General features: G+C 39.9%; 1 protein-coding gene across 5 annotated transcripts in view; it reads left to right on the forward strand.

Annotated features, from left to right (window-relative positions):
- CFAP91 (cilia and flagella associated protein 91) overlaps positions 1-21,469 on the forward strand; it is a 68,194-nt gene extending 46,725 nt beyond the window's left edge. For 3 of the 5 annotated variants that reach the window (XM_058555856.1, XM_058555860.1, XM_058555861.1), the window contains exons 13-18: positions 770-916; positions 3,620-3,841; positions 6,396-6,544; positions 7,122-7,213; positions 10,288-10,449; positions 19,939-21,469. In XM_058555856.1, coding sequence (XP_058411839.1) covers positions 770-916; positions 3,620-3,841; positions 6,396-6,544; positions 7,122-7,213; positions 10,288-10,448 — 771 coding nt within the window. In that variant the 3' untranslated portion in view covers position 10,449; positions 19,939-21,469. Of the gene's footprint in view, positions 1-769; positions 917-3,619; positions 3,842-6,395; positions 6,545-7,121; positions 7,214-10,249; positions 10,450-17,808; positions 18,636-19,938 lie in introns of those variants that run through there. The other 2 variants (XM_058555857.1, XM_058555858.1) reach the window with 2 other exon arrangements.
- Positions 21,470-24,017: the final 2,548 nt, after the last annotated feature.

The raw sequence follows: 24,017 nt of genomic DNA on the forward strand, positions 1-24,017 counted from the left end.
CCCGTTTATATTTTCACATTATATATTCTTTGCTTTACATAAATCATCTCATTTTTTTTTTTCTATCAATTACTCCATTTTACAAGCAAGTAATGTAAGTCTGAGAGAGATTATGTTAATTGCCAGCAAATTCAACTCTGGTCTCCTGACTGTAAAGCCTTAACTGGATTATTTGTGCTGCTAGAACAAGCACGCTTCAATTTAAAAATGGACTGTTATAAAGCCTCAGCTAAAAGGTTTTTTCTCCCCAGACAGCTATAACTCTTAAGAGACTCAGTTATGATGAGTAAGTCTGGAGCATCTTGTGCTCAGCATTATTCTTTACTCTCTGCTCAGTTTTCTCCAGGAGAAATACCACAGTTAAGTTCAGACAGCAGATTATGTGTTACAAACCAGGGGCAGATCTCTTAGAAAAGAAAATATTGGCCATGAAAAATACCATCCCCAAGCTTCTTAGGGAAGGAGCACAGGAAATGAGGGGAAAGTTCTAGTTTCTTAATATGACCCTATAGTTTTCACCTGGTCTTTGAGAGGCATTTTAAGAAATTGAGTAAACAACTACCTGATAGCTAAGCTCCTTCTCTGCCTGAGCAGCTGAAGGTGTAGAAAAGAGGGCTGGACTCCAGCTCTGTGGAACACTCGTGCTCTGTGGTCCCAATAGGCAGAACAGAACCCACTGTTCACAAGTGCCCCACAAGTCGCTGTGTGCGAGTCCTCGCTCCTGGCACAAGGGATGCTAATTCGCAAGTCTCTCTGTGATTTCGTACAGATGTTCGAAGGGAAAGAAAAGCGACTGGAGTTGATCCAGGAGCTACGCACAAGCCATGCGCTACAGGAAGATGACAGGCTGGTGATGAAGGCGGAGAAGCAAGTGACCCTGGCCCTACAGCGGCAGAGGAACTTGCGTGAGCACAAGGTCCTTTCCTGTTCTTGCTTGTTACTTTCTTGTTACATTTTCTCCCTAGATGTTTATTACTGTACATGCAACATTATAACAATAAATGAAATGATGAAAAGGAAGCATCCCCCACAATCCCATCACTCTGTCCCCATCAGCGTTTTCACACAATGCTTCCGCAGCCCATAATTTGAATGTGGTGTGCCCTTGCTGATTTGAATATGGCCTTTCTTTCTTTGCAAAAGAAAGAAAGAAAAGAAAAGAAACCCCACATTTTAGAAGGTTTTCCTTCCAATTTTTCTTAAGTATTTGGTGACTCAACTATATTTCAGTGGGAGCTTAGCAGAATGAATAAGTAATAAAAGCCATAAGAAAAATAGTGAGAAATGGGATTTATTTTAAAACATCAGCACTTATTTGTAAGTTTTGGAGCTGTACATAGCATGCTGGTTAAACTGCATACTCAATATGTTAATATCTCATGATATTCTGTGACTTTTATCATGACCTCTAAGCTCTGTGTCATCTGACAATGGCTGGTAATTGCAGGTCTAACCCAACAACTGTAAATGTTTTTACTTATCTGGCGTCTGTCTATATATATACAGTTTTTAATGTTGTTGACTTCAGTGTAGATACACTCTTACACTCTCTCCCCCTTATCTGTAAATCAATGTGAAAAAGAATCAGTTTGCACAGAGTGTAGTGTTTTAAGAAAGTAAACTTACAGCTGAGTTAATATGACTCACCTTTGGTAACACAAATAACTCTCATGCTGTGTGGAATTGGGCACAAATGGTAAGCAGCTTGGAAATGAGCACAAGTTATTCCTCTTACATGACTGCAGGACTATGGATGGTCGCTGAGTTTTGGGGAGCTTGTATGGGGGAGGGAGGAAGAAAGCCACAGGCTGTGAGACCCAACAGAGAGACCAGAGAAAGAAGAGAATGTGGACACTGGAGTCACTGAATTCTGGAGGTCCGAGAGTCCTGGAAATGATGAAGATGGGGCTGCACTGCTGTTCAGAGAGGGAACAGAATACCCTGGAAGCACCAGGTCCCAGGTCCTGGATGGAAAAGTGCCCCCTCTGCCCTTTAAGGTTTCTGATTATAAACTTTAGCAGATGCAGCTAAGACAATCTAGGCTTTTCAACTCATCTATCTATCCCATTTAGTGGATAAATACTTGACTGATATTGTGTCAACTAAGAGGTAAGGGAGGAGTTAATGAGAAGAGCTGTCACTTAGCCAGGGACTCACCCTACTTCCCTTCAGCTGTGCCTCCATACACCAATGAGATGCAGGGGTCTGAGGGAGTGAGTGCCTCATGTATCCCTACAGCAATGCTGATCCTCTCCTTTTCTCCTTCTCTTATACTTCTGTGGAAAGCAGCCCAGAAAATGCACAGTTCCCAATTATGTAATACATTACATGATATGATCACAGCAGAATCACCTTCTTAAATATTTTTACTTAATGTTCAAATTAGATTGTACTACCTGAGCATACCCAAATTTCTTGCTGAGAGAGAAGGCTAGGCATGAACAGGTAGACATCTTGGGACTTTAAAGGTTGCTTTTGCCCCCCAAGTGAGGGAACTTGTGATCCCTGGAGACAGGAAAAAGTGTGTTTGTGATCTCTGGGCTGAATGGCCACAGTTTCTAAACGTAAGGTGCATCTGAGTCTCGCCCTTTCTTTCCACCTCTCCTTATTATATAGGTAAAGCTGAACTTTGTGTTTAGAAAGTATGTGTGGGCGGGGAGGTGAGTAAGGATGAGGATGAGGGCGTTGGGGCTAACAACCACACTTGAATGACAGTCTCACTCAGTAGCTACACCACCTTTGTGACCTGTAGGGGTTTCCTGCCTTCAGATACAAACCAGAGGGGAACTGAGCACAGAGGGAAAAGTGTCAGTGTTACAGAAGCATATGGCTGGGAGAAGAGCTCTTTTCCCTTATACCTGAGGATAGAAGAGGGAAGAGGAGGAAGTTGCAAAGGATACAATCTTCTTAAACACTTTTATTCTCCATGTGTCAAAGCCAGGACAGAGGGATCCATAAATAGATACTGTGGCTTATTCCTGGCCAGGAACTCAGGCCTCTACTTTACCTCAATAATTACACAGACGTGGAGGCTTTTTCCTGCTCTGTTTCAAAGATAGTTCTTAATGACTTTGAAGTTATTTAAAAGAACAAAAAGTTACCACAGTTTTCTACTTTCATGTTATTCAAGATCTTACAATTCCCCAAACTTGTGTTAAAGGACCAAACATTAAAATATTAAAAGGTATCATGAGTGAATTTCTAGGAGATTCTATTTTATTGAACTCCAACATCATCTTTTGATAAAAACTTTGACATTTCCCTTCACGTCTGAGAAGACACAAGCATTTTACCTTCTGGATATAATCAAAAGAAAAAAAAAACATTCTGTGTGGATGCTAACAGAAATGTTTTGCTAAAGCCTCTTCATAATTAAAGGACTATAATCCATCAGTGACTGATGAAGCAATCTACTTTCTCATGTGTAAGTTTGTGTCATAAGCTTTCCTAGTAAGAACCTTGGGCTGGGGCCAGTCTAGAGATAATGTTCCTAGTGAAAACTAAGTACATTCTGAAAGTAAAGTGACTGTCAAGAGTTCTGGGTACTCCAGCATCCCTCCTTATAAATCACCGTTCTTACTGGAATTAGTATCCTTAAAATCGTATTGTTATTTTTAAGGTGTCACTGGTGGAAAACCATTTGGCTGGACTGGAAGGAAGGGTGCTGGCCGACATGTTTGACTTTCTGTCCAAAGAGCTGGTGAGACTGCAGGAAGAGAGGAGGGTCCACGCCTTTGCCATGCTGGCCGAGCGGCAGCGGAGGATGCGAGAAGCCGAAGAGAGTGGTCGGCGCCAGGTGGAACAAAGGCGCCTGCGGGAGGAGGACCAGATATTTAAGGAGGCAAGTGGGGGCGGCTGGATGTCTGGAAGCTGCTTGTAAGGAGCCGAGTCAAACCAAGGGAAACTCATGATATAAAATGGCATTTGTTTTTGTTTTTCATTGTATTCAACAAGTATGTATTGGGTTCCTACTATATTGGGTATATATATTGGGTATACATATATATTGGGTATATATATACTATATATAATATACTATATTGGGCATATATATATATTGGGTTCAGGCACTGGGCAGAGGCATTGTGGGATACTTTGGAGGGGAAAAGCCAGACTGGGTCCCTTCTCTCCTGGAGCTTAAATACTATATAATGTGCAAATAAGTGTAGAATTAGAAAATGTAATAAGTTTCATGAAGGAGACAAATGGGGTCCAGTGACACATTTTAAACAGGTTACTCTGCTTGCTGTGAGGAGAATAGGTTGGAGGGAGCACAGAGTGGAAATGAGGAGACCAGCAAGGAGGCTGTTGAAGTAGTATAGGCCAGAGTGAGAAACAGGGAGAGGTCAAGTATGACATCCAGTTTCCGGCTTAAGCAACTGGGAAGATGATGCTACTATTTCCTGAGATGGGAAAGCTGAGCGTGGGATAGGTTTAGGGGCAGGGGTGGAAGCAGGAATTTAATTTATATTATGTGGGAGACATCTCAGTAGAGGTGCCATTTCAGCAGATGGATATATAAGATGGAATTTAGAAGAGAGGTTTTGTCTAAAGATATAAACTTGGGAGTTAGAGTACCAGGTTCGTAAATTAGAATTCTGACCAAGACACAATGGATGTGAAATTCCAAAATGACCATGATGCAAATTGAGAGGAGAGTCAAGGAACCAGTAATGTCTCAAAGCGCCCTCACCAGCATCAAGAAGATAAAAGCTCAGGTGTTAAAATTGGAAGGGATCTGTGAGAAGAGTTCTTTAGAGTGAGCTGGTGCTGTGACTAATACTCCCCCTAAAAACACACCCAGAGGTTGGGGAGGTACTTCCCGTTCCTGTAGTCTTTAGAGAGCTTGATATGAATTTTCTCAGTGAGTCTGACCCCCTAGGAATGGAAAGAAGGGGAGCTGGGCTCTCTGGCTGCTTTGGAAGTGGGCACTGAAGAGGCTGCATGGGCATACCCAGAATATGTCAGGGCAGAGCCTGTGTGAGAGTTTCCCTTGAACCAGATGTGGGTCACATGGGAAAGAGAGAAAGAGCCAACCTGGAACTTAAAAACATTCCTGTCCATGAGGGCTGTCTGAGTTGTATATGTGGATACCTTTGAGCTCATCAGATAAAATAAAATACAATGTCAATTTGGAGTCTTCTTATTTGATCTGAGATTTTAAGGATGTACCCGATTCCCGTGGATTTAGGATTGATCCATGAATAGTATTTGGTTTTTTAAATAAAAAAATGTTTTGTTAAAAACTAAATAGAGTGCCTTCTGTCTATACAGCTTAAGAAGTTTTGTGTTATCTATTGTCAAGTTCAGCTTTTTAACTGGAGTGGCAGATCATTTACAATGGTAACAGCCTGCAATATAATTCATATACTAGCTTCCTGTCGTCCTAACACATTTTGCTTCAAAAAGAGTTACTGAGTATAAATGATTAGCAAAGCAGAACTTGCTATCCCCTGCCTAATATCACGAAGGGAAACCCAGCTGGGGTGGGAAGAACCAACAGGGGTGAGAATGCAAAGGAACGGGACAGAGGAGCCACTGCGCTGAAAACATGGGAAGGAGGAGCGGTAAAGGGCTTCTTGGAAGAGATATTCTAAGTGGGAATGACCAGGACATGTCAGCCATGTCCAGGAAAGGCAAGGAAGGGTTGGGATGACCCTTCCAGCCTGATTACAGATCATTTCTGTAAAGAGTGTAGCTATCTATGGACCCCAGATTCAAATACCATCCATCATTTAAATTCCCCATCTCGCTTCATACGACCCTCTTAAAGATGAACGTGCTTGCACATAAATATACCAAAACACAGAAATATATACATTAAGTAAATTTCCAGAAAAATAACATATGGATATTGAGAAACATAGGTACAGAAGGTCATAAAATCATATTTAAACACACACACTTTTGCCTGCACATATACAAAGATGTATTCACAAATATAATCCAGTGTACATAATATTAGAAAATACATGGAGAAACACACATATAGCCGCCTATGTTTCCTTGTTCACTCATATGCACACAAGCACAAATGTGTCCAGAAACTTACACATTTATAAAGGTACATGTAAACACACAAGTACTTTATATTGCTAGAGGGTCATTGACTCTGAAGCCCATGATCTTTCTTCAGTGTTGTATTGCCCACCCCCGAGTAAGACCCATAATCTAAAATGGGCTAGATGGGTGGGGGCTACCCAGAATGGGCAGGTAGGTGGGTTACAAATAGACTGACTAGATAATGAAGAAGAGGAATGATCAGTGAGGGGACTGTTGACTTAATGGACAAAGTAGAAGTGCTCAAAAAAAGTCCACTCATGTTTGTGCATTTGTCTTGTCTTGTTTACCAGTATTCCTGTTCTCAGTAACTGGGATATTTTTGGTTTTCACAGGTGATTAAAGTTCACCAAAGTACTGTAACTTCCTACCTGGAAGACATAATACTGAATACTGAAGAGAATACTGCAGAAGAACAAGCCAGGGCAGAAATTGAGAAGATGGCTGAGGAAATCAATGACATTGCTTATGAAATGGAAAGCCGGTGTGTACCAAGAGAACAGGTGGTAGAATGGACAGCCCATTTGCTGTTACTCATGTGTATTTTTTCAAGAGCTTAAGATTTCACCACCAAGGAGAAACAAATATATAACTCACGCTTCAGTGTCCGTTGTTTTATTAGCATAGCTCTTTAGAAGGCAACATGCCTATACTTTAGTGTGGTAGGAGCACTGGGAATAGACTGTTCAGTAATCCTCTGCAATCTGGATCACCTTCATATTACTTACTGTTAGAACAGCAGGAAAGCAATGTAGATAAGGATGTGCAACATTACTCAGACTTTACCCCAAGATTTTTGGCTTCCATGTATAAATAAGCTGTATGTCTCACATTCCCTTCCTGGCAGGCCAGGTAAATGAAGGACAGGGTCAATTCTGAATTTTCTACAGAGTTAACCAAGCTCACCAGGAGGGTGATATTTCAGATCACTTAATCAAGGAAAAGGCGACGGTGGGATTTGAGCAGTGGAGCTCCTCACACAAGCAAGGAGGAGCTGAGTACAAATCGGCAGCTCAAGTAAGGCAACAAAGGAATAGTTTAATTTGTTTTTTATTTTTTAGTCGAACTCAGCTTCAGTCAGAGGAGATTGTTGCCGAGCTGGTTTATAGTTTCCTGATCCCACAGGTGCAAAAGGAGTTTGTCAAAGAAAAAGGTAAGCCAATGTAAATGCTTCATTTTATGATTTTTAAGAGACATAAATTATTTTCAATATCCCAGAGATTTAAACCTGAGTAGAGGTGTGGGGAGATTTCTGAAGGAGAAGCCCTGAGGTTTCTTATTTCAGAGATTGTCAGGTTCTCTTCAGGCTGATTCCAGAACATTCTCACCTCTAGTGCAGACGGGCTGCAGTGCTAATAAGTTGGACAGAGTACCCCAATCTAAACCTTCTTTAAGAGGAAGTTCCAAAGTTCCCAGAAGAGGTGTATATATATATATATATTTTTTTTTTGTGAGGAAGATCAGCCCTGAGCTAACATTCATGCTAATCCTCCTCTTTTTGCTGAGGAAGACCAGCTCTGAGCTAACATCTATTGCCAATCCTCCTCCCTTTTTTTTTTCCCCCAAGCCCCAGTAGATAGTTGTATGTCATAGCTGCACATCCTTCTAGTTGCTGTATGTGGGACACGGCCTCAGCATGGCTGGAGAAGTGGTGCGTTGGTGCGCGCCCGGGATCCGAACCCGGGCTGCCAGTAGCGGAGCGCGCACCCAACCGCTAAACCACGGGGCCAGCCCAAGAGGTGTATTTTTTTATTTGTTTTTTTTTTAACATAAAACAAATGCTGAGAATATGTAGGATGTTCAGGCTGTAGCACCTCTCAGAGGGAGGCATGTGGAGGTGGGTGTGGAGAAACAGGGATGCCTGAGGGTCCGAGTCTCCTCGGCTGCTCCGGCTGTGCTACAAATAGCTCCTGTGTCTGCCTGGACTGTATCTAAGTCTGAATATCCTCGTTTATCATGTGTCAAAGTGGCATGATTTTGAAGATTGATGCTTTGAGTCAATAGAGAAGGAAAGAAAAAATACGTCAAAAAAAAAAAAAGAGTATTCTTTTAGAGCTCTTAGACTATTGGTGACAGACCTAATCCCAGAGGAAGGGGGGCAACCAGGAGAAGACTAATATTTAAGTGAAATAACAGCTCGGAAAGAGGTATGCGGGGGAATTCTGGAGGTTTAAGAGAAAAGAGTGTAATATTTCAGATCACTTAACCAGGGATAAAGGAATGGTGGAGTTCTAAGGCATTTGAAGAGAATGAAGAAATATCTTATTTTTCCATTACATGATTGTACCGTAATTTTTAAACCAGTACCGTCTAGTAATAAGCATTTGGTTTGTTTCTGGTGTGTTTTCCTATAAATAGCAGTGCTGCAGTCAGTATATTTTACACATATCCTCGTCATGCTTCTGAGAGTAAATTCTAGCAATGCAATGCTGGAAATAGAATATATACATTTTACATTTTGATAGGTGTTACTAAATTGCCCCCACAAAAAGATTGTTCTAATTCATTCTCCTGTCAACAGTATATAATAGTGCCTATACCAACAAAATTTAATTTTCAGATTAAATAAATATTTCTGTGTCACCTTATGTTATAAAAGGGATCTTGTGTTTTCTAGATCCCTCAGAAAACATGCAACTCTTATCTACTTCTTTCAGGTCTGAAGTGAGATCAGCCTGCTTCAGATAAATTCCACCTGAGAGAATTGAAGGAGGGGGGGAAATAGTGTGTTTAATAGTTATTAGTTTGTGACCCCCTCCCCGAGCTTCTCGTAAGCTGGAGGGGGGACTTGAGCTGAAGGAATCCAGCAGGACTTGTCTGTGGGCAAGCTGGGTGAGTCCTTAGCCTCTTCCCTTTGTATTTGTACCAAATCAAGAAAGCCATATGGACAGGGAGCACGCACAAGGACCTTTAGTTTCTCTTTTCAAATAAGGGAACCATATGTATTACATATACTCTTTACCCAAAAATAGGCTAATGTATATACAGACCATTTTGAGATATCTCATTTTTTAAAAAGCTCATGGATTGGAAGGACCTTGAGGAGACCTGTATATACATGTAAAATAACAGAAACTGCCAAATTTTAGGTGCATGTTGAGTTCCAGACAACGTACTAAGGATTTTTAAAAGTACATTATTTCAATTTCTTACAATAGCTGTAGGTGTGTTCTCATTTTTCAGTTAAGGAAATTAGTGCTTAGACTTGCATGTTTGAACCATGGTCTGTCTGTGTGGCTCCAAAGCCCCCGTTCTTTCAGCCATACTACTGTGAAGTGCTATTGGCTGCCGTGTGATTTACCGTATGTGAACTGGCTGATACCTGAATAGCACAGAATCCGCAGTACCTCTTACTGTCTTTTACTAGCTGTATGACTTTGGGCAAATTACCTAATCTCTCTGTCTCAGTTTCTTCATTTGAAAATGGCGAGACTAATAGTACTCTCTTGTAGGATTGTAGGGTGATTTAAATGAATGATCATATGCCAACTGCTTAAAACAGTACCTGGCACAAAGTAAGGACAAATGCTAACTGCTAACACCATTATCATCATCATCTTGATTACTCCTTTCGAAGGGAAATGGAATGCTTAACATACTAAGCCTTGATAGTAAATATTCTTAGAATATGGAGCTAGGACCACCTTCTAAAGCCATGAGCTCAGAAACTCATCATCAATCAACAAGTGCATTCCATATTAGGAACTGAAGCTCAAAGAGATGTTTGAGATAAGGGCTTTACCTTTAAGTCATTTACAATCTAGGTAAAAAAGAAAATGTCACTCACATCAAGTGCTTCAGTGCTGAATGGGTTGGTACACACTCCGGTGTGGTAATGGTAAATGTGGGGTGACGCAGTCAGAGATGTCCTGGAGGAGCTGGGACGTGAGCTGGGCTTTGCAGAAAGGGTAGGATTTGGAGTGCTGGTGTCCCAGGCGAGGGAATTGGCTGAGGAGTGGGGTGGAGGCAAGCCTGGTGGGGAGGGGTATGATGGGACAGAACCAGAGAATGGGAACAGGGGAGCAGCGATAATCAGATTTGGGTTTGGTTACCTTTAGAAGGTGTCCTTCTAAAACAGAGAGCAGGTAATTTTTATTTAACCCAATCAGCCTTCAGCAAAGGAATATGTGGTTTGCAAAATTATCATTTCTATCACTCCTGCCTTGAAAACCTGTGGGAATGATTTCAGACTTTCAGAGTAAAAATTCCTCTGTGACTTTGGCACAGTGAGGAACGCACAGCGGAAGCATCTTCTTGCAGCCCATCAGATCATCCACAGGCACACGGAAGCCGTGGTCAGAAAGAATCTTGTTGAGCAGCAGCAAGATGAGGTCTCGGACACTGACGAGTTACTACAGGGAGAAACCCAAAATGAGAAAGACAGCTAAGGTGAGTTTGATTTTTCATCTGGAAGGAAATAGAGGGAGGAGGAAAAGCAGCATCGTTCAGCTTCGTGCTATACTCTGACAGTCATAAAGCAAAAGATTGTCCATTGTCTAAGAAAAGGAAGTACTCCCATTCGAATTGGCACATTTCATCTAGGTTATGTAATCTGCTATTGAAATTATTAGAGAATAGAGTTGATATTACAGCATTTGGACTCTTATGACCAGAAAACAGGACTCTAGATTATTTTTTATGGGTTCTTTTAGCATCTGACTATATTCCATCACAAAAAAAGCTGCAAAACGTGTCAGTGTTATAAAAAAAGCTTGCTCTTATGGAGGTAGACAAGGTACTTCTGTCGCATTGTGCTAGTTGTAAGCATAGCACGAGGCACAGTCTGCCCAGTTGTGACCCAGATGCCTTCCACAGTGCCCACCAAGGATTGGTCTTAGGCTCAACCAAACATTCATACTCGTGACACTAACATAGGCCGTATTTGATTGATTTGAGTATCAGTCTGCTCAGAAAGAGATAAGACAGGAACCACAGCTTCCCGCAGGGCAGCATCAAGAGTTTCTCTTCCTCTGGGAGCTCTTGCCATATCCGCACAGAAGAACACGTAGCTATTTTCTTTAGCCCCCAGGTTACAAAGCTCAGGTGCAAGGAGAAGAGATTTGCATTGGGTCGGTGCAGGAGCTGCCCTGGGTTACCTGCCCCACGCGCTAGTATCTCTTGTAATAATTTCATAGGTGAAGTTTCCAGGCTTTCCCTAATGGATATGCCCAGTTACAAAAGTTGGCACACTCAGGAAAGCTCAAAGCTGCAGTTTCCTATTAGGTGTATCAATCAGGTAATTCGTTTATAATTCCTCCTAGTCGGATGCTAGTTACCAGTCAGGGGTCATTTTTACCTTAAGTACTGTTGCTTAGTAACATAGTTGGCACATACCACCTTATCAGATTACTAGGAGAACAGAGCTAGAGAGTCAATTGAAAGTAAAATCCTCATGAGAAGGGGAAAGGGAGTGAACCCGTTACCCATACCGTCTCCCTCAGCCCTCCCGTCGTGGAGGCACATTGTCCGCTATTTTGGCTGGAGCTATTTTGGCTGGAGCTATTTTGGCTGGAGGGTGTGCTGTCAGGTGGGGGAAGGCACAAAAGCTTAGGGGAAATGCGAGCCTGGCATTCAGAAGGTTTGGGTGTCGGTCAGCTCTGCCACTAACTGTATAATCTTATGCAAATAATTTCCCTTCCTTGAGGTTTGTCCATGCATATGTGACCAAGAGACCCTCTTCAGGGGAATCTCTTGGGACCTTAAGTCTCAATCAAAGAGGATCGTGGAAGGAAGGTTGAGATGAGGGGGCAGTTAAGAAGGAAAGCAGAGAGAAAACTGATAAAGGGCTCTTAAATACCAAGCTGTGGCTGTAAATTACAGCAGAAAATCTTCTGTTTTTAATTAATAATGAAATAACCTCTGAAATCATTGAAGATATAAACCATGTATTTACATATAATGTTATATACTATCTGTATAATATAAATTCAAGGACCAAAGCATATTGTCTATCTTATTATTGTGATAAAAATCACCCTTAATGTTGGGGTAGTCATTTTTCTTATGTACAAATTTAATAAGATTAATAATTTGCATAATTTGAATTGAATTCATCTGCATTCACTTCTGTGTATAATATCTGTTCTGTGACATCCATGGTGATCTGTGAAATCAAGCCAGAGGACTGTTAAAATGATTTTCTCTTTTATATTTAGTGAAAGTAAAATACATTTCATTAAAACCTATGTTAAGGGGCTGGCCCAATGGTGTAGTGGTTAAGTTCGCATGCTCCGCTTCAGCAGCCCAGGGTTCGTGGGTTCAGATCCCGGGTGCGGACCTACTCACCGCTCATCAAGCCATGCTGTGGCAGCATCCCACATACAAAAAATGGAGGAACACTGGCAAAGATGTTAGCTCAGAGCCAATCTTCCTCACCAAAAAAAAAAAAAAAACCCTATGTAAAGCATATTGTAGTTATAAAACATAGTTTCAAAAAAAATCTAGTTGCCAGGCTAACTACAGACACTCAGCAAGGAAGATCAGCCAATAAATTAATAAAGTATCTTCTTAATACTTTATTAAATGGTTGGAACATGGTGCTAAGTTGCCCCTGTAGTATATATTACTCTCTCTTCCTTCTCTCGGAGGGAAAGGCAGATATGAGATTGTTTAATAATGCTTAGGGAAAGGGGCAGTAGGCATGGATCATTGATTAAAAAAATATTTTTAATCAGCTTGAAGACAATGGAGAGCTATCAAAATAGTGAAGAATTCCTGGGCAAAAATCTAGGAGAAGACACATTCAGAGGGTTGGGTCTGGCATTTGTGGCCACTTTTTTTTCTGAAGGAATATGCAAATTCTAGAAAATGTAGCTGAAAGGCTGAGCAGTGCTTTCACCAGGTTTGCAAAACTAGGGGGAAAAAAAACTGGCCTCAAGGTTGAGGCCCTGGTAAACCTCCTCCATTTGGGTTGGGACTCCAAAGGCTATGCCCTAATAAGAGTTAATAGGAAGTAAACTGTCCCTCACATAGGCTACAGTTTAGCTTCTAATCATCTGAGTGATCCAGAAAAAATCTCAATCCCGGATTGAATTAAAGAGATCTTTGATTCCTGTTGTCTCATGGAACTTGTCAGAAACAAAACTTAAATTCTCTTTGGAGAACGTTGACATCATCCTGGACCTCAGTTTATTTTCACAAACAGTTTTTCGTGTACAATTTCCAGAACACAATCAAAGCTATCCAGATACATAAGAAGACATGAACAAGCAGCAGCAGGAATCACAGACAATAGAAACAGACCTAACGGGATCTAAAACGTTAGCATTATTAGACATAGATTTTATAATAGCCGTGCTTGCTGCTGTGGACTTCTAGCCTCCAGAATTACAAGAAAATAAATTCTGTTGCTTAAGCCGCCTAGTCTGGTATTTGTTAGGGCAGCCTGATCTGCCTAAGCCAGATTTTGGTACCAGGAATGGAGTGCTGCTGTAACGAATACCTAAACATGTGGAAGTGGCTTTGGAACTAGATAATGGGTAGAGGCGGGAAGAGTTTTAAGGTGCAGGCTAGAAATATGAATGTTAAGAGCAATTCTAGTGAGGTCTCAGAAATGTGGAACGTGTTATTGGGAATTGGAAGAAAGGCAATCCCTGTTATCAAGTGGCAAAGAACTTGGCTGAACTTGTTCTAGTGTTTTATGGAAGATAAAACTTGTGAGCAATGAAATTAGATAATTAGCTGAGAAGATTTCTAAGCAAAGTATTGAAGGAGTGACTTGGTTCCTCCTGACTGCTTATAGTAAAATGTGAAAGGAGAGAGATGAATTGAAAAAGGAATTATTAAGCAAAAAAGAACAAGAACTTGAAGATTTGGAAAGTTCTCAGCCTATCTATATTTCAAAAAATGAGAAAGTATATTCTGAAAAGAACACTAAGAGTGTGGCTGAACAGCTATTTGATAAAGAGCTTATGGCGTTATAAAAGTAGGAACACTGCCAATTTGAACTGAAGGGGATGGAGACAGTATGAAATGACGGAAGGCTGTCAGACTTCTTGGATTTGACAGGATGAGAGCTGTTACGCTGTGACTGTGCACAGTTCTTCAAGAAGAGGAAAAAATAACCCTGAAGGCAATTCAGAGATTATTGAGGCCACTGCCTCAGTTTCAATAGGTCAGATGGCCTCTCCCCAGAACCTTAAGGATGGGTTGCCCATGGGACCCTACCCTGGCAGAGCTGCAGTGACAGGACCCCCACTGAGAGCTGTGGGTAATGGGGCACAGCAGAGCTGAGGGGGCAGAGCCACCCACAGAGCCATGGGAGTAATGCTGCCATCCCAGTGGACCTGGAAGGCAGGACATTGAGCCAAAGAGGATTCATCTTAAGCTTTAAGATCCAATAGAATTTGTCTAGCTAGGTTTTGGAGTTGCTTAGGACACATTACCCCTTTCTTCCTTCTGACTTCTCCCTTTTGGAATAGGAATATCTATCCTGTGCCCATCCCATCATTGTATTTTTGAAGCACATAACTTGTCTGGTTCACAGCTGGAGAGGAATGTTGCCTCAGGATGAATCATACCTTGAGTCTCACACATATCTGACTTAGATGATGTTTAAGACTTTGGACTTTAGAATGGATGTTCAAGTGGGTGAAGACTTTTGGAGCTGTTGGGGTGGAATGAATATATTTTACATGTGAGAAGGATGTGAATTTTGGGGGGCTGGAGTAGAATCCTATGGATTGAATTGTGTCCCCCCCAAGATTCATATTTTGAATCCTTTACCTTCCGTATGATAACATTTGGAGATGAGGACTGTGGGAGATAATTAGGATTAGATGAGATCATGAGGGTGGGTCCCTCATGATGGGAATAGGCCCCTTATAAGAAGAGACACCAGAAAGCTTGCTCTCTCTCTCTTTCCCTGCCGTGTGAGGACATAGCAAGAAGGTAGCCATCTACAAGCTAGGAAGAGAGTCCTCCCCAGAAACCAACCATGCTGGTACCTTGATCTTAGACTTCTAGCCTCCAGAACTATGAGAAAATAAATTTCTGTTGTTTAAGCTACCCAGTGTGTGGTATTTTGTGAGCTAAGACACTTACTATGTTCAAAGACATGAAAGTCAATATTGAAATTTTCAAGAGAACTAGAAATGATAAAAATGATGTAGCAGATCTGAAAAAAATAATAGAAATCCTAGATTTTAAAAATATAATAGTCAACATGAGAAACTCAATGAATGGATTTAACAGCAGGATAGATATAGCTGAAGAAAAAACTAGTAAATTATCAGAAGAATTTACCTGGAAAGAATCACAGGGACAAAGGGATGGAAACTGCAGAAGAGAAGGAAGGAGACATGTAGGGTAACTTAATCCTTAGGAAGGGACAAAAGGATAGTAGGCTTCGACCATTGGTCCAAGACATTTGACTGCTAAAAGAAGAAATATGTTGGGAAATCCTATGAAATATGAATTTTCTAAAATCAATGAAAGGCTCAATGTTTAAGAAGCCATCTTAACCCAAGCAGAAAAAATAAAATGAAGTCTGTACCTAGGTACCTTTTAATACGACTGCTGAAAACAAAAGAAAAAAATCTTGAAAACATTCAGAGAAAAAGGATGAATTACCTTCAGGAGCAGTAATTAAGCTGGCAGTTGACTTCTCATCAGAAACAAAGCTAGAAAAATAATAGAATGATATATTCAATATGCTGAAATAGTATAATAAAATAGGATTCTATACCATGCAAATATATCCTTCGAGAATGACAATGAAAGACATTTCAGATAAAGAAAACTGAGCAAATTTGTCACTAGGAGATCTGCACTACAAGAAATTACTAAAGAGTGTTCTTCAAGCAGAAGGAAAATTATCCCAGTTGGAAGGTTGGAAGTAAATGAAGGATTAATATGTGGATAAATATTTATTGACTACATAAAACAACAGAAACAATAGCAGCAGTACGGTTATACAACGAAATTTAAGTCAGAAAGGGCATAAATGGATTAAATTGTCCTAAGGCACTTGCATTGTCTAGGGGGAGGATAAAAGTATCATTTAAGATTACCTTTGATAACTCAAGGAAATATTTTGTAACCTCTAGGGTAACTCCTAAAGGATAGTAAAAAGATGTATGACATCTAAGCTAATAGAAAAAAAGAGAATAAAAAACACAATACAAAAGGAGGATAGAAAGGAGAGAAAAGTGAAACAAATAGAACCAATAGAAAGCACTGAATAAATTTGTAGGTTTTATCGTTGAGTCGTCATTAATTGCATTACATATAAATAGACTGAATGCTCAAAGTAAAGTCAGAATTTGTCAGACTGAATAAAAAATAATTCAATTATATGCTGTTTATGAGACATATGTATAAAAATCTAAATATACAGAATGGTTACAAATTAAAGGATAGAAAAAGGTACCATCCACAGGGAAGCTGATGTAACTATATTAACATCAGAAAAAGAAGACTCTAAGGCAGAAAGCACTACTAGAGAAAAAGAGGGACACTTCATAAAGATAAAGGTCTAATTCATTGGGAAAGTGTGATGAGTCAGAATTTGAATGGATCATTTAATAATATGGCCTCAACCTATGTGAAGCAAAATTTGATAGAACTGCCGGGAGAAATAAACAAATCCATAATAATGGTAGGAAATTTTAATCTCTTTCAGGAACTGATGGAACAAGCAGAGAAAAAAACACAGTAAAAAGTGGAAGATTTGAGATACATAATTAAGAAATGACCTAATAGACATTTATAGAATATTACACCCAACAACTATAGAATGCATATTATATGCATATTATTTTCAAGCACACACAGAACATTTACATAAACTGACTATACACTCTGTTATAAAGCAAGTGTCAACCATTTCAAAGAGTTGAAATCATGCAAAGTGTGTCCTCTGATAAAAATGCAATGAAACTAGAAATCAATGGCAAGCTAATTCTAATATATTTGGAAATTAAGAAATACAGGTATAAATAATCTGTTCATCAAAGAAAGTATCAGAATAGAAAATAGAAAACATTTTGAACTGAAAAATGACAAAAATGCTATGTACATATCAGACTTGTGGAATGCTGCTAATGTGGTGCTTTGATGGAAATTTGTAGTCTTAAAGGTGTTTATTAGAAAAGAAAAAGTGAAAAGAAGACTAAGCATCCTTTTCAAGAAATTAGAAAAAGAACAGCAAATTAGATGCAAAAAAGTAAAAGGAAGGAAATAATAAAATAAAAATACAACAAAAATTAATAAAACAGAAAATAGACAGGTCCTCTGATTCGAGGTAGGGTGCAGTAGTAGCTGCAACAATTAGAGAAAATAATGGATACCTTGTGAATGTCATGCTTTTAAAGACACTGGAGAGCTGTGGAAATAAAGAGGACTAGAGGAACTGAAATGGTGGAGAGGGAAGAGTCCTTCCTAAGTGATCTTCCAGTCCTTCACTGGCCATTTTCTTCCGTTGGGCCATTGGCCAAGTCTGGGCACAAGGTAAGACTCAGACTTGCCAAAGGCAGAGGGACTTTGCTAGAGGAAACAGAAACCAGCAAGGCTTCTAAGGTCTGTGTGGGCCAGAGGATAGACTGGAATCTAGAGGAGCCCCAAACATAAGGCCAAATTTCCCCACAGAATGTCAGCCTTTGGTTTTTGCTAGATAACTTTTCACTAGTGGAAAAATGTTGGCGTCTATTGTGTTATTTAATCGGCTGTGTCAAAGGTGATCTTCACTCAGTCTCATGGCTTTAACCATTGTTGATTCATTGTTGCATGAATTTTTTTTTTTTTTGACAGAAATAGCTGAAAATCCTGACTTGCCCTACCACACGGGTGTTTGATGGCTTAGCAATGGTAATGTTTTAGTGTAATTTTGTGAGCTCGGACCAAGATTGACGTTTTTCTAAGTAGGAAAACTACCCATAACCACAATTATGGAACACTGAACGGCTTTGGAAATTAGCTCTTGCTGCAGACTTGGTAATGTTCTTTACTGGATCCAGCCTAAAATTACAAGGGAAAACAGAGCTTACCTGCAGAACTTGTACTATAGTAAAGTCACTTCCACGGCAACTAACCCTGTCTGAATTGTGAGTAATGGTAAGATGCTTTACATGCTTCCTGTGCTGCCAAAAGTTACAAGAAGAAGCAGGATTTCAATTCCCACACATACTTGCAGTGAATATATTTTCTGAGCTTTAACTATACTTCCAGGAGCATTTTTTGGACCTTGAAACAAGTGCAAAGGAAATTTCCGTATTTCAAAATCTATTTAACTGTGCTTTGGAGGCATGTCCATCTAACCTTCCGTTGGAAGTGGCTAATCTGCATTGTGATGACGTGCTAAAAGGCAAATATCAAGAGAAGAATCTGATGGAATTCTGTAAATGCCTTCCAAGCAATAAATATGCACAATTAAAAGCATATGCTCATGGATTGATATCAGCATTGGCAGCACCTATCTGTGTGAAGGACATTTTCAAAGCTGAGATGGGAAGAAGTCTTGATACACATCACCATTAACAGATGAACATTTTGATGATTTAAATTCCAATTAAGCAAAATGTTATCCCCTAAATAAGAGTTCCATTCTTCTCATTAGTAGATCTGTATTACAAAAAACTGCAGGCAATTGTTATTACTGTCTTCTGAATTTTATCAATAAAAAATTTGTGAAAATTTGTTTTCTCTCTTGTTATTTGAGTACCTGCATAATATCCTCAATTTTGTCTTTTTGCTCACAAAGGCTAAAATATTTACTATCCAGCCCTTTGCAGAAAAAGTTTCTGAAGTCCTACTTTGCAGCAGTTAAAATGAGTGAAGTAGAACTAAATACAACAATATGGATGAATCTCACAAATATAATAAGGATCGAAAGAAGCCAAACCCCCCCAAAAATCTACAGTATGAGTATGTTTATATAAAGTTCAAAATCAGCAATGAACTGTAGTGTTCAGGAATGCATACATAAGAGGTAAAGATATAAAGATAAGCAAGGAAGTGATTACTTTAAAAATCAAATAAAAATCAGAATAGTTCTTACTTTTAGAGGGTAGGGAGAGGGTTATGATTGGGAAGGAGTAAGTGGGAGCTTATGGGATTTCTTGACCTGAGTGGTATTTACACAGATGAACACCTCACATTAATTCATTAAGCTGCACATTGGTTTTCTGTTCTTGCCTATAATGTATCATATTCCATAATTAAAAGTTAGAAATATGAACATATATATACAAACATGTATATACATACATTATGCCTGCAATATACACAGAATATTTCTGGAAAGATCAAAAGAAATTGGTAAGTAGTTGTTGCTAGGCGTGGAAACTGGGGAATGGAGGTCAGACTGGGGGGAAAGAGACTTACTTTCCTCATGTTTATATCCACTGTAGTTTGAATTTTTTAATGATGTACACATATTAAGTTTTCAATTATAACCCAGTTAAAGTTGTTTTTTTTGTGTGTGTGTGTGTGAAGAAGATCAGCCCTGAGCTAACATCCATGCCAATCCTCCTCTTTTTGCTGAGGAAGACTGGCCCTGAGCTAGCATCCATGCCGATCTTCCTCCACTTTATGTGGGATGCCACCACAGCATGGCCTGACAAGCGGTGCATGGGTGCGCGCCTGGGACCTGAACTCAGGCCGCCAGCAGCGGAGCGCGCACTTAACCGCTACGCCATGCAGCCAGCGCCTATAACCCAGTTAAAGCTTTATTTTAAGTGCTAGAATTCAGAAACTGAGACCCTTTGAGTTCATAAACATTTGGCTCATAAGTAACAGAGCTGGGATATGTCTGGGGCTGTCTGACTTCAAAACCAGGGCTCTGTGTAATTGTATCACAGCAATTTTTAGATGTATTGATCTGATAATGATTGCTTCTAAAAAGATGACATAATCATAAACATTCGTGTTTTTTTTTTCCAGATTATGATCTTTTTTAAAGGAAGCTGTATAAATCATCGTAAAGAATCCAGCAGTCTGTGCTTCTCCCAAGATGGGCTGCTCTTATGGGCTTGTCAATGTGTGATTCATGAGGAAAGAGATACATTTTCCTTAAACTCCCAATAATTTAAAATGATTTTCAGTGATGGTAATCAAATGAAGGAGTTTTATTCTCTTTGGTGTTTCCTAGATGCTCTACTTCAAGAGAAAACTTTTTCGTCTCTTATTTCAGCATTTTGTTAACTATGAGGATTTGCTGGCTTGTAGAATCAAACAAAAAGAAATGTTACTAAATATATCTTAAGCAGTTTTGGTTTGTTATTCCTAGCGCTTTGGCGTTATCTGCTAAGGTTGAAAATATGCATACCCCATGACCCAGCATTTCCTCTCCTAGATATATACCCAGTAGAAATGCATGAGTATGTGCACCAACAGGCATGACAAGAATGTTCATAGCAGTATTATTCGTGATAACCCCTTAACTGGAAACCCAAATGTCCATCGACGTTGGGACAGAAAAATAAACTGTGGTGTATCTGTAGAGTGGCACATCAACTCACTGCTGAGCTCTAGATCTAAGAAGCATCACGCAACACCTATAGAGAGGGCGCTGTTGGAGAGCAATCTGCCCATCCTGTGGTTGACAAGCATCAGGGTTGAATGGATCCCTCTTCATTTAAAGATCAGTAAATAGGAAAAACAATAAATAAGCAAAAGCATCAACAACAAGTCAACATGGGACCCATATAAAGAATTTACCAAAAAAAATGTATGTTACTCTGAAAACAGAATAAAAGCCTATCTTAGAAAATATCTTACAGGATATTTTCCTACCTTCTTTGTAGGAAATGAGAAAAGCTTCAGAAACTGTCTGCTTGGTGTTTTTAATAGAAGGCAAGAAGAAATGGCCTCTTAGGGAAGTGAAGCAAGGAATAATAAGAACAGACAGAGCCCAAAAAAGAGACAGATGCAGGCTGAGAATAAAAGAAAGCAGGCTAAGATGAAAAAAATATACAAAAAGATTAAAAATCCAATGACATCCCTTTGGATTCAGTTACAAGAACAGAAATATCACAGCAGAGACTAAAACGGGATGTTGCTGACAATGTGTGGTCATCCAGTATGCGTTGGGAAGGAAAGGGCAAAGAGATGAAAATGACAAAGAGGCCGGCTCTGGAGGACAATCCTACAAGCAATAGGAATTCGTAAAGAAGAAACGAACACAAACAAAATAGAAACGATAATCAAAGTTATAATAAAAGATTTTCTGAGCTGAAAAAATACTTGACCATACAAACTTGAAAGAGTTGACCTTGACTTGGAAAACTAGGATGGGGGCAACTTTTCTCCTGAGGATCACTGACTGGCAGAAAAGTACTGCCCGAGTAAGGAGGCAATGGAACTTTGTTTCGTTCCTTTAAAAATGCTAACCTGAACTAGGTAAAAGTTGATATTATTCACTTGTGACATAAAAAACCAGGAACACAAAATGAGAAGAAGCGAGTTAGGCATGAGGGGATAGAGGTGGGAGGGGAATGCTATACAGCAGGGATCAGCAGACTTTTCTCTAAAGAGCCAGATAGTAACTATTTTAGGCTTTACAGGCCAGTCTCTGTTGCAACTACGCAACTCTGCCATTGTTGGGTGAAAGCAGCGAAGGATGACGCATACGTGAATGAACGTGGCTGTGTTCCAATCAATCTTTACAAAAGTTTACAAAAACTGGCAGCAGGCCAGATTTGGCTTTGGGCCATAGTTTGCCCATCCCTGCTACATAGCAATGAACTAAAGTTAAAAGCAATGCCTACTTTGAAAAAGGATTTAAAGTGGCTTCTAATAAAGAACTTATCATGAAACTTAAAATAGAATCTTTTCTAAAAAAAATTTATCCTTATGTAGTCTTCTAAAACTAAGCTTTGTATTTAGACAAAAATGAAAATATAAGATATTACGGAATTCTCATTAGCTAATTGAAGTTTACCAGGAGAGGAAAATGTTTTCCTGATGCTAGAAACCCTCTACTTATAATGGCTTTAATTAAACTCCTGAACTTAAAAACCTTTGCTCTTGAAAATAAAACACCTTGAATGATGAGCAAAACTCATGTTTAAAGCCACATGATCATGGCAGCTGGAGCCACGTCATGGATTGGGACTAGACTAGTCCAGTCGATAGCAATACACAATCACAATGAGCTTATTTCTGAGGTGGAAAACTTTTTTCCATGGATGTATAATCAAATATAGTGATCCTTGTGCCAAAGACACAATGACAAAGAGATTTTGGCAATGCCTTTGGCATTGCCTCTCTTCAAAATGCTTAAAATCCAAGGAAGAAGTATGTGGTGTGAGTAAAGGATCTCTTTGGGATGAAAGATTCCAAATCTTGAAGGACAGAGCTCCCAGAAAAATTAGATTAAAGTCTGAGTGTATGTTGGTTCAAGGGAAACTCCCACGACTCTCATCCCCCTTCTCAATGCTGGACCATGGAACCCACTTGGGAGTAGAGTTGCATCTACTAGGAAGACTTGGAGTACTTGTATGCAGCAGGGTGCACAGACGCTCACAGACCCAGTTACCACTAGTATGGAGAATGACAGTGAGCAGGAGTGACAGTGAATGGCCTCCAACTGTGCTTACCATTTGTGGGGCAAAAGCCAAGCTAGCACCCTAGGAGTGGAGTAGCATGGAGGTTAAGAGAATAGGCTCTGGAGCCAGATGGTCTGGATTGAAATCCCAGTCCAGTGACAGTGTGTCCTCAGACAAGTTACTTAACCTCACTAAGCCTTAGCTTCCTCATGTCTAAAATGGTATAACTACAGAAAGTACATCATGGGGTTGGTGTGAGGATGTAACGAATTCACTTATGTAAAAGGCTTAGAACAGCACCTGGCATATGGTAAGCACCGAATAAGCACCAACTGGCCACTTTTACTATCACTATGGGATAGAAGTAAAAGAGAGATGGGTGGAGCATGTTTCCTGTTTTTAAGGCAAAGTAACTACAACTACAGCTATGTAGAAAGTGGCCCAGTGGATGTCAGTCTCTAACCAACCAGATGAGTTTCTCCATCTCACTTGGGGGAGAATAAGAGAGAGAAAATATGGATGTGCTATCATCCCTCCTCTCCCACAAATGGGGGAGAGGAATGAGTGCCCCAGGTTCTGAAGAACCTTAAAGTGTTGATAATAAGGGCTCCCTCTCTACCAGACACCAGAGCAGTAGAAGGAAGCCATAAGTATCGTGAAGAAGAATTTCCCAGAAAACTTAACTAAAACCACTGAAGAAGGAGGCATCTTTTATTATAGGTGTCAAATGTTGAGGAAACTGGAAGCAAGAGGAAACTGGAAGCAAGGGCTAGGATGGTTCTCAACCATGGCTGCATGTTAAAATCATTGAGTACTTTAAGAAAATTGGTTCTTGGGCCTCTCTCCAGACCAATTAAGATAGAATCTCTAGAAGTAGAGCCAGGCAAGGTTATTTTTTTTTTATTGACATCATAATAGTTTGTAACATTATGAACTCTTAGTTGTACATTATTGTTTGTCAGTCACCATATAAATGTGTCCCTTCACCCCTTGTGCCCACCCCCCCAACCCCCTTCCTGCTGGTAACCACCAAACTGTTCTCTCTGTCTGTGTGTTAATCTTCCACATATGAGTGAAACCATGCGGTGTTTGTCTTTCTCTGTCTGGCTTATTTTGCTTAACATAATACCCTCCAGGTCCATCCATGTTGCTGCAAATGGGACAATTTTGTATTTTTTGTGGCTGAGTAGTATTCCATTGTATATATATACCGCACCTTCTTTTTCCAGTCATCAGTCGAGGGACATTTAGGTTGCTTCCACTTCTTGGCTATAGTGAATAATGCTGCAGTGAACGTAGGGGTGCATAAGCCTCTTTGGATTGTTGATTTCAGGTTCTTTGGATAGATACCCAGTACTGGCATAGCTGGATCATAAAGTATTTCTGTTTTTAATTTTTTGAGGAATCTCCATACTGTTTTCCATAGAGGCTGCACCAGTTTGCATTCCCACCAGCAGTGAATGAGGGTTCCCT

This window comes from Diceros bicornis, chromosome 15 (assembly GCF_020826845.1).
Source record: "Diceros bicornis minor isolate mBicDic1 chromosome 15, mDicBic1.mat.cur, whole genome shotgun sequence".
NCBI classification, from domain to species: domain Eukaryota; kingdom Metazoa; phylum Chordata; class Mammalia; order Perissodactyla; family Rhinocerotidae; genus Diceros; species Diceros bicornis.